General features: G+C 37.3%; 1 protein-coding gene across 2 annotated transcripts; it reads right to left on the reverse strand.

Annotated features, from left to right (window-relative positions):
* Positions 1-219: 219 nt before the first annotated feature.
* On the reverse strand, positions 220-11,454 carry LOC129262858 (uncharacterized). Of its 2 annotated transcripts, XR_010293936.1 has the most exons (6): positions 11,370-11,453; positions 6,604-6,760; positions 5,598-5,654; positions 3,870-4,586; positions 2,466-2,609; positions 1,490-1,570 (listed from the first exon to the last, which is right to left on the reverse strand). XR_010293936.1 is itself a non-coding variant. In XM_064101154.1 (5 exons), exons 2-5 carry the CDS (start codon positions 6,757-6,759, stop codon positions 2,535-2,537), a joined length of 1,005 nt encoding a protein of 334 aa, XP_063957224.1. In that variant the 5' UTR covers position 6,760; positions 11,370-11,454; the 3' UTR covers positions 220-2,534. The 2 variants fall into 2 exon arrangements, 1 of the variants encoding a protein (XP_063957224.1); XM_064101154.1 differs by having other exon boundaries at positions 220-2,609; positions 11,370-11,454.
* Positions 11,455-11,677: the final 223 nt, after the last annotated feature.

Genomic DNA, 11,677 nt, shown 5'->3' on the forward strand with positions numbered 1-11,677 from the left:
CTCAGGTTCTGAGGATTGAATGGATTTATTAAGCTACTATTACATTCAGTGGCGGATCCATGGGGTGGGGGGGGGGGGGCACATCTGGCCCATGCGCCCCCTTTTGAGAGCCATAATACAATTTTCAATGTAAATATACCGTTTTTACACCAGTGTGCCCCCCCCCCCCCTTTGAAAGTCACTGTATATATTTTTATGGTAATATGTCGCTCACACACACACAAGTGAGGATCTTTTTTTTTTTGCTTTACAAATTTTACGTGGACGAAATGACCTTCAATATTTAGTGAAAACCTATTTTTTTGCTCGTCATATTTTCCTCAGATAAATGTGTGCCCCCCCCCCTTGGAAAATCCTGGATCTGCCCCTTACTACATTTGCAATTATGGCTATTTCCATGTAATGAAGAAAAAAAAATACGATCAATCTACATACAATATATGGTGTACAATATTTTAACCAGTGCAAGTGCAATAAGAGATATTATACATGCGACAAGGAGGCAACATCTGTAGCATCTATCAATATGTATGCACAGAACTTAAAGGCCAAGTCCACCCCAGGGAAATGCTGACTTGAATAAATAGAGAAAATCAAACTAGCAGAGTGCTGAAAATTTCATCAAAATCGGATTAAAATAAGACATTTTAAAGTTTTGCTTATTTTTCACAAAACAGGGATATGCAAAACTAGGTAAGTCAGTCGATGATGTCCATCACTCAGTATTTCTTTTCTTCTTTTATTGTTTGAATTATACAATATTTAATTTTTTATAGATTTGACAATAAGGACCAACTTGACTGAACCATATAGTATTGAACAATGCTAATTCCACATGTTCAGGGAGGAATTAATCGTTGTATCACTTGACGATGAGGAGAAAATTAGAATATTTCATATAATAAAATAGAAGAGAAATAGTGAGTGGATGACGTCATAGTCTCCTCATTTGCATACCAGCCAGGATGTGCACACTGTTAGAAAATTTATCCTTAAAATAAAAGAAGTTCCTGCAGCAGAGTCTCGAGAACACCTGTAATCTTACCAGATTGCGTAATCTTACAGGAAATTGGTAGTTGGTGTATGGAATCTTAAAAATTTTCTGAAATAAAACACCCTTTTCCCCTTTTTAAACAGACCTTTTCTGTTACATTGCAGAAAAAATCCTGTTTTATGAATTTACAGTCTGATTCTGTCATTCCTTTCTGCAAAATCTTTTTTTGTTGTTGTAAAATCACGTTTTTTTTAACAGTGCATATAACAGTTTTGTGAAATTAAGGGAAACTTTTTTAAAATGTCACAACATTCTTATTTTGCTTCCGATTTTGATTTAATTTTCATTTTTATGCTTGTTGGATTTTTCTATTTTTATTCAAATCAACTTTTTGTTGGGGTGCACTTGTCCTTAAAGTTTTCGCATAATGCGTTATACAGAGTCTGAAGTCGTGAGACTAGATTATTCACTACTGTACCGTAGCTGCTTATTTGACACAAACAGCGATTTTTAAATTTAGTCTTTACTCTAGACATGGCTTTTTTTTCAAAGTGTTAAATTCGAGTCTGTAGTTGCAGACTATTACTGTGCTGCAGCTTCAACGATCTAATTCTGATATGAATGTATAATGTATCGCTTATCCTTCAACCGAGCTTGTAACAAACATGAATACATTTTTGGAATCCCGGAAACGCATGAAGATGCAAACACAGCTTCATGGTGAATATCAGGGTCCCGTAACACAAAGGTTAGAGATCAATCATACGCTTAATTTGTATACCTTGGTCACATTTGCTCTACGGCGGCCGTACAGCGAGTCGAAAACAGCCGTTTTAACAATTTTTGTACCAACTACATATTAGGTGGTTTGAATCAAAATTAATAAAACGGCTGTTTTCGACTCGCCGTACGGCCGCCGTAGAGCAAATGTGACCAAGGTATTACGGTTAATGCAATCAATCGTAGAAAAATGTTCCACGATCATTGCTAAGCTTTGTGTTACGGGCCCCTGATCATTCGCTTTTACGACGCATTTTCGAACATAGCTAATGTATTGCCAAATGTCCTTCATGACAATGAGGTCTTTGTCGATAGCTGAAATTAAAAAAAGAAGTTTCGTCCTGTACTAACCGCACAGAAACGTTGTTAGCGCTAACAGTGCACTAACGGCGGTCCTGTTACAACCGGTAATGTGGCAGCGATGTCTAATGTTACAACAATGCATTGCTTAATATTGAAATAAATGTTCAACAATCCGAAAGATATGACTGGGCTTACTGTTGGCGCTCTGTTAGGCTAACAACGTTTCTGTGCGGTCGGCACGGGACAAATTTTCGACAAAGACCTCCTAGCTGTGCATTGTTGACGGGCATTTAATTGTGTTCTAGAATTCATTCTGCTTGTTTGTGGGGGAAACTAGCTAATGCCGCTGTACGAGGGCGCTATTCAACAAGTCAGGGTACACGAATCAAGTCAATGCAAAGTGTCCCTTTATAAAAGTTTAATCAATCAGAATCGTGATCTGTTAACCGCTAGAATATTACAGGTAGAAGTATGGTTTCGGACGTCTCTCTTCCCTTTCTGCTACTTCCCTGACTTCAGGTCCCGGGTTAGACTGAAAGGAAAATGAAAAAAAAAAATCATATTAAGCTAATAATCGTCCCACCATGTGGATTATTCGAATCACATGACTAAGTCATCACTTTTTTTTTCAAATTTAAGTTAAATTCAAATTTATTTCACCAAAGCAACAACTGACATGGCATTATAAACATTGGTTCCTTGGGAGCGTTTCATGAAAGGACCTGTCGGTCGTTTTATCCGACAAGTCCCATTTTATCCGACAGTTACCATAGTAACAGTGCTTCTCAGCCAATCAGAATCAAGAAAAGTTGAAAGATCTGACAACCTGTCGACCGGGACGAAAAAGTTGATGAACGCTTTCCAGATTAAACAGAGATACGTACAAGAAACATTAGGGAGCATGATTTAGTAGCGTACCAGTAGAGCGTTGTGGGGGGGGGGGGGAGGGGGGGCGGTAGTGGCGTACCTGTAGAGCGTTGTGGGGGGTATATCACGACAACTACTTAAAGATCAGGGGGCTATTTGAGGGTTTGAAACTGTTGTAAATTTTCCATTATGGCAACTACCATGGTAACCTTGATTTTGATTGGCTGCTGAGTCATGTTTCTATGGTAGTTGCCATAATTGCAAAGTTACAACAGAAACGAGCCCCGGATTTAAATGTCAATGACATTAATCATGAGATATCATGATATAGTAGTTGCCAAAACATGAGCTCAGCAAGTTAGCCAGAGTTTGATGTGACGGTGGGGGGGGGGGGGGTTCTTAGAGGAAGACTTTGTCCCCATTCCCTTTAGAATATGTTTCTTATCTAAGTGGAACACTTTCTAAAATGAAGTCAATGTAAGGGCGTGGTATGTAGGCATTTTATTTCCATAACGATAAAATGACAAATTGCCAATTCGTCTCCTGCCACCTCGTCCACTCACCACATGGTCTACTTTCATTTAGTGTAATGCCATTCCGTCCATCAACATTTAGTCTAACAACGATTTGGTCCATTAACCATTTGGACCAATGATCACTTTGTCTAATCACCATTTCATTTTCATTCATTTTGCACAATTTAAAACTTAGTCCAATTAGACCAAATGGTATATGGACTAAATGGCTATTTGACCAACTGGTTATTAGACTAAATAAAAATAGACCATGTGGCGAGTGGAGGAACTGATGATAGACCAAATGATAGTAGACGAGTTGGCAATTGGACGAATTGGCATTAGACGAACTGGAAATAAACCGATAAAATTCCATCCCGACCATGAATAATAATTGTCTGTACAGTTACCTGGTAAGGATATTTTCTGTTTCTATTTTCTCTCTCAATCGTATGAGGTTGGTGTGTGGTGGTCGTTTGCCTCGTCTTTGAACGTTCGTAGCTCGGTTGACGGGCGTGGTCTGGATAATGGGCGTGGTCTGGATGATGGGCGTGGCTTGGATGATGGGCGTGTTGATTATGGGCGTGGTATGGAAGTGCAACACGGTTATCTTCCGTTATTGGTTCCATGTGGTGATGAAAACTGGGTCTTTCGATGGTTTTAACGACCTGTAGGCCTACTCTCGGCAACGGGGGAGAATTGCCATACACGACCTCGCCCATCGCGTCGCCGTGGTGATATTGAGGCGTGGCTTCCTCCTCGATGATGGGGTACGCTTTCCTCGCACCATCCCTCTCATCCCATCCGTTCCCATGATGCACCTGCGCAGTAATCGCAGGTCTCTCGTAGATGAAACGCACACAGTCTATGCACAAGCCAATGAACACCATGAGAATGATAATAACGCATGACGTGATTACTGTAGAATATATCGGTGTCAATGAGAGCTGAAGGTCAGTTAGATTGTCATTTGTAGCATTCGTTTGTGACGTCACAGTGAGCTCAGTGACGGGGTGATTAGTGATGATACCCGATGCGGACATTGTCCATGACGTCAGCGCTATGATTAAAAATGATACGATCGCAGCCAAAACGTTGGTAGTAGGGAGTAGCAAAGATATGCCGCCCTGTCCAAAAAAAAAATGTATGAAAAATAAAAAATGCAATTCGATAATATCATTAATATAATAATATCGATATTAGATTACAGCTGCTAATGATAATGAAAATATAAACTTATTCTCCTCATATCTCGCACAGGGAGGATTCTAGCCCTGGCTAGCATTGGAAAAATTTGCAGACTTGTTTTAAAACAGTTAATGAAAATGCTTGTTTCAGAATTAGTTAATAAGGCATTCTATACTAGAAATCAAATCATAAATTTCAGTAAAAAGTCAAGAGCTTTTGCCCTGTCAGTTTTCTCTTTTTTGTCGGAACTTATGCCACGGGCACGAGAGGGCGCATTATCAGCGACTAATGCCCGGGATAATGCCTTCTTTGAAAGGGCATGAATACTGTGGCCAATAACGACAATGTCCCGCATTCTGAAGTATTCAATTCAATTTAGTCCATCAGATTGTTAGACAACCAATTCGCTCACCCCTGCTGTCTGGGAATAATAACTGAAATGAGTTTTCTCCCCATGATGTTATTACGAGGGAAGAGCAAAGTATAAATAAACGCACAGTGAAAGCAAAATTATGAGATTTTTAGCTTTCCATAATTATTTTATCACAGGGTTAGAACCTGGCCTGAGTTAAACCGGACCAATGACTTTAATACGCAATAAAAAAAACACGGGGATTTCAATAAGTCCCACAGTACTGGATCCAATCAATCGTTAATCTATGGAAATCCATCAATGTCATATTTCTTTCTACAGGAAATTTGAACAATGTCCTCTGTAAAACAAAAAGAAGCACAGTGAATTTTCAAGAAAACAATGAATGTATGAATATACATCATAGTTAGAAAATATTTTGAACAAACTTGCATAATAGATGTTGACTTTGCTGGCCATCCATAGTTGTGATTGATCGGACCAATCGCAGCTTTTTGTAGGACGGGGTCAAGGTAGAGGATAACGTAAGATGACAAACTTATATTAAAAACCTAACTATTCAATGAATGTATTTTACCTTTTCTTTGTTTCTATCCAATCCTTTTACAGCATTCACTGCTCCTAATATGATATACTGAAAAAAAAAATGGCAATAAACCCAGGAATGAATTAGAATACAATCAATGATTTTGTAAATAATGGGATAACAACCTAATAAGGGGCGGGGTATTGACAAAAGAAGGATTATCATTATGAAATAAACATCACACTGAGCGATTATTACGAAAAATTGAAGTACCGAAGCAAATTTCTGACAAAATGTAATACATTGAGTCATTGACAGAAGTATTGTGCAAAGAAGTGTATGGAGATTGAACAGCTTTATATGAAGAAAACTCTGATCTCCTTTGTACATTTATTCTGTCATTCATAAGTCTCTAAAAAACCCTGCGCAGAATATAAGATCCAACTGCTATCTGATTCTTGAACAAATGTCATTGAGAGTTCAAACAAGTAAAAAATACATTGTGATGAAAGTATTAGAAGTTCACAATACTTTGTAAATTAAATCTAAGATTGTGATTTATTGCAAGATGTGTGGTCGGAAGCGGGGCAATTCAAACTCAGCTTCAATCTGTGCCCGATGGCAAGATTGCTATGACGTTTCTATACGATATGCAATAATAATAATAATTATAAATAATAAAATCGATGTAAGTCCATTGGGGAGACTGGGGAGACTTTGATTGTCAAGATTTGATAGGTTAGCCATGTTACTCTATTTCCTCCCGCTTGATATTTCTTTCAATCAATGTGAATATTACAGCACATGATTTAAAGTTCAGTGTTGACCTATTGGTGTTGGTGTTAGGTCATTTTTACACGAGTAGAACACCAAACATAAACTACAGATGGTCCTGAAAGTTTTGGAGCCAATAATGTGATCTGGATCAGTTTTACAAACTCAGAATAGATTGAGCAAGGGGAGGCAATCCATATTTCAACACCAATACCAACACCGGACTAGAAATCACCCATTGATGTTGAACACGTTGAATGTTACAAATTGTAGGGGAACTTACCGCTAGCCCTCCCCACATCGGTGTTCCCATGGCGCCATGATGGTAAGAACCCGGATGTATAAAGGATGCTATGGCGCCAATCACGTTGAGTATGATGCCATAAGAGATGAGGATCACACCCAGTATTGTGACGTAAGTATGACGTAATCCTGCCATCCTGTATGTGATTAAAGCGAAAGAAACCGGTGTTTACGAGTTTTTATTTAAGATACAGCAATCTCCTATACTGCAAAACTGCGGTGTTAATTTAACACCAGTCCGGAATCTATAAGACCACACCTGTCCAGAGAAGTGTTAAAACAACACTGGATTGGTTTTGGACTAATTCCAGATAGGCGTTTATACAACACCAATAAATCACCATGTTGTTTCAACACTCCTCTGGTGTGATTATAAATAATTTCCGGACTGGTGTTGAATTAACACCGCAGTTTTGCAGTGTAAACAACAATGGCATATATCATTATTACAATAATTATCCTAGTAATTGAGTATTCATAATAAGCAAAAGAAAGAAATTTCCACACCAATTCAAGAGCCAGTAACATAAAACAAACTGTTATATTGAAGTTTTAAATTGATATATTCCACAAAATAATAAGATTTGAAGCCTCTGAAACTTTGAATGGTACAGAGCCATGTTAATTTACAGTATTGCGTCATTCAATCGCATGGTACACGCACGATCAAATTCAGCTCAAGATTGCTCAAACAAAACTGATTTCATTTTTATATTTTGGAATGTTAATCATGGAGTCGTTTGAATTTCCATATAATTGTGACTAGAGCTTACATAAGAAGTTCTCTCTTTCTTCCCTATAAGTCATTTTTTGTCACTTTTTACTAGGTTACCTTTTTTTTTAATTCTACGCGATATAATATGTCAAGTCTAGCCCCCTAAAAATGTTTGGCTTATCACACCAGTGCTATCAATAATGAATCTATCAAGCTTCACAATGTAGACTATTAATTACATAAAATTATACCAAATTAAAAGTAGGTCAATATACATAGACCAAGGGGATTAATAAATGATTGTATTAGAAAGTTATTGCTTCCATGACGCACGACGCTTTCAAGAACACAGATAATCTATTGAAGTGGCTGTGAAATGACAAAGGACAGCTGGGAGCTATAGGCCCTTGTCGAAAACTGATATAGGACCTGTCGGACAGCAGTTTCGTCCTAAGTTCCAGAGTTGATGAAAATTCCAAATATGGCGTTTTTGCAGAGTCCAGGGCGAAACTGCTATTTGGATGCACCAATTTTCGACAAAGACTTCTTGGTTGATCATTGTCAAGAAGGGCGTTTGGAAATGCATTTTTACATGTTCTTGAATACGAAAACTCCCTATCAGCGGATCAGGGCCCCGTCTTACAAAGAGTTGCGATTGATCTGATCAATCGCAACTATGGACGGCCAGCAACATCAACATCTAATATGCATGTTTGTTCAAAATATTTTTCAGCTACTAGTATGATGTATATTCATTCATTCATTGTTTTCTTGAAAATTAACTGTGCTTCTTTTTGTTTAGAAAGGACATTGTGCGAATTTCCTGCAGAAAAAAAATATGACACTGATGGATTTCCATAGAGTTACGATCACTAGCGTACCTACGGGGGGGGGGGCAGTCTGCCCCCCCCCTGACGAACCACAACCCATGCAAAGGACGTATCCCTGCCCCCCCCCCCCCCCCTGACGAGCTTGAAGACCTTTTTATTTTTTTTTAATTTTTTTTTTTGCTTGTCAAATTTTTTTCTGGTACGAAATCCTTCATTTGTGATTGAAGACCTTTTTTTTTTTTTTTTTTTTTGCTTGTCAAATTTTTTGGCGGACGGTTTTGCCCCCCCCCTGTGAAAAATCCCAGGTACGCCACTGGTTACGATTGATTTGATCGATCATAACTCTTTGTAAGACGGGGGCCCAGAATTATGCTATATGCTATTAGACGAAGTAGATCAGGGTCCCGTTGCAGAAAGAGCAGCAATCAAACGCAACTCTAACAAAATCGCACGCAACTTGATTTTCAACCAATCAAAAGCGCGTATTTTGGACTTGCGCTTGATATTTTGACTTACAAAAAGTTACGATTGATCCGATCAACCTCAAGTATATGGAAATCTATCAATGTCCATTTTTTTTTCTTCAGGAAATTTGCTAAATGTCCTTTGAAAACAGAGAGAAGCATACTGAATTGTGGAAGCGTCGTGGTGTATAGCGGTTCTGACTCTCGCCTTGTAATCAGAGGGTCGTGTGTTCGAATCCCACCATGGCCTAGCGTCCTTTGGCAAGGCGTTAATCCACACTCTGCCACTCTCCACCCAGGTGTTAAATGGGTACCCGGTAGGATGTGAAAGCCTATATGTATTATGCCTAGCAATTGAGTCTTGGAACTCTTGTTGGAATGCTCCCCAGGGAGTAGAGAAGGTGCATACATTGTATGCGGGCATGCAAGGATCCGATGACCGGGGTAATAATATGTCTGTAAAGCGCTTAGAGACGTCGTTCCGATGTATTAAGCGCTATATAGATGCGGAATATTATTATTATTATTATTGTCAAGAAAACCGACAGTGTAAGTATGAATATACATATCTAGAAAATATTTTTGAACAAACATGTATTTTAGATGTGTTGCTGGCTTTCCATAGTTGTGGTTGATTGGATCAATTGTAACTCTTTGTAAGACGGGGCCCAGATACAATCCTCTTCCATTATCCATACCATATACACTTTCACTTAAATCCGAAAAACGGAGTGCACTGAACTATCATCACTAGTTACGTAACATCCCTTACTATTCCCAGATTAAATCGGTATTTTGCAAGTAAATGGAGATCTGCCCCCTTTCAACCATGCATTGAGGCTTATACCAGATTTCTTAAGGAAATAGTCAAACTCTTGTAAATTTCTACAATAGCGTATACAAAATTGTCGTTTTGGTATAGAGCGTCTATTGTGTCAAATGAAAAGTTTGAAAGTTTCAGTTGCCTTAGGTAGATTTCAAAATAGAGCATATAGTGTAAACCGCATGCCAATAGTATAGCACATGGAGCTGAAATAAATATGGACAGTAAAATTGAATGTATTAATTCAAATCACGTTATTTGGTAAAACTGATAAAAATGAATAATTCATTTTAATTGCATGAAATATATGTATCTAAGGATACTGCCTATACCATCACATTAGATTACAGTTTTTCACACTTTTTTTTTGTTACAGCAGACGTCACTTAGTTGAAAGGCTAGTCAAAAGGATCTATAGGCAAATTCTTTTTGATAAGTTGATCTATGAATATAAAAAAGTGAATTTGAATTAAAATACTGATAACAATTTAGTTCTATATAAATGTTAACAAACAACTGCCCATTTTTCTTCTTGCCCGTTTTGGGTATAAATTTACTGACTTTTCAGATGATCAAATCACTTTTTTTTTCTCGTAAATTTAGTTAATTACTATATTGTATTAATCATGCTAAATGTTTGTTAGCTGCATGGGCATTTATTAAGTTTATGTTTCTGCCATTTCTTATCGATGGGTATACATCAATCGATAATATATTCTATCCTCACGCATATAGCATGTATAGGGACCTGCAGGTGTTATGCGTCTATTAGATACTGTATTATCATCTTAGTTATTATTATTAATTTCTGCCAATGAGTGAAACGGTATCCAAATAAAAATTAATGAAAGTCTCTCATATTACTCTTTCCTATTAATTGAGACGGAAATACGAGCAGCATCATGACCGTACGCAGCGGGGTGGGGGCAGTTGCCCCCCCCCCCAGAAATTTTGAAAACTGACATGTTTTTACTGAAAATTTTCACAAAAAAATTCACCAAAAGTATGCAGAAAATCCTCTAATTTCATTTTGACGAATTGCAAAAAACGCCCTTATGATATTCTCGGTCACTTCGCTCCCTCACTTTTGGGTTTATAGTTGTGAAAAAGTTTCCACGTGCTGCCACCCCCTCCCCTGCGAAAAATTTCTGCGTACGGCCAGGAACATCATGAACATTTGGAAAATGAATGTTTCTGACCCTGGAAATTGAAATCGTTATCAAATACACCCGATTGTCAAAACACATTTCCAATTTTTTTTGCTGCTTTCTGAGTATACGTCAATCAAAATGTTATTTAAAAAAATATCAAATGAATGTACTGAAAATGATTTCCCAAAACCATTATTGGTAAAATCATTTCTAGAATGCCAAACAAACAAAAATCTTTATAATATAACTATTTTCTTTTAGGTTTTGGTTAAGTATTATTATACATGTAATACAAAAAAATAAATAATAGTAACATTATTTCAACGGTCGTTTCTGGCATCGTCTATTATCGTATTTGTACTCTTTGAAGGGGATAACAATTCCATGGCCTTATTCACATGCAAGCATTTTTGTGAAAGTTAGTTTGGGAACATATCCGTATTTTAATATTTCCCGTTAAACTCTGTTTATTCAAAGCTGTTAACTAAATGAACCCTACAGTAGTTGTTTGAACTGTCTTAAAAACTGTTTAAAATCTTAACAAAACAAAATATAACTTCAATCTTTAATTCTCAATAATTTAGTCATAGTTGTTTAAACTGTTTAACTATACAGTAAGGTTAGTATAATATAAACAGCTCTGCATAATATTTTTAAACAGCTTTTCTACAGTACAGGAGTACTGGATTCATATTAAACATGAATATAATAATATGGGCAATCAGACTTGCAATTAAAATCTATGAATGAGTTCAAGACTTACCCAATATGTGTCCAATCTGGATTATGCTGGAATAGAAGTAGGAGTGGTAGACCGACACGACAGTAATACCTCACCCCTTGTCTGAATACGTGAAATTAGTGCGCTAATATGGAGGGGTTTTCACGGACGAGTGGTTACAGTAATGGTTACCTTTCACCATCTAAGCCCTTTAATATATTTTTTACATTATATAGGCTTCCATGTCTGAGATATTTTCGTTGATTACTATAAAACGCCCGCTAGCTCCAATCATTTGGAATAACCTTCTTTTATATATAAAAGATAGCCCTTCCCTTTCCGTTTTCAAA

This window comes from Lytechinus pictus, chromosome 6 (assembly GCF_037042905.1).
Source record: "Lytechinus pictus isolate F3 Inbred chromosome 6, Lp3.0, whole genome shotgun sequence".
NCBI lineage: Eukaryota > Metazoa > Echinodermata > Echinoidea > Temnopleuroida > Toxopneustidae > Lytechinus > Lytechinus pictus.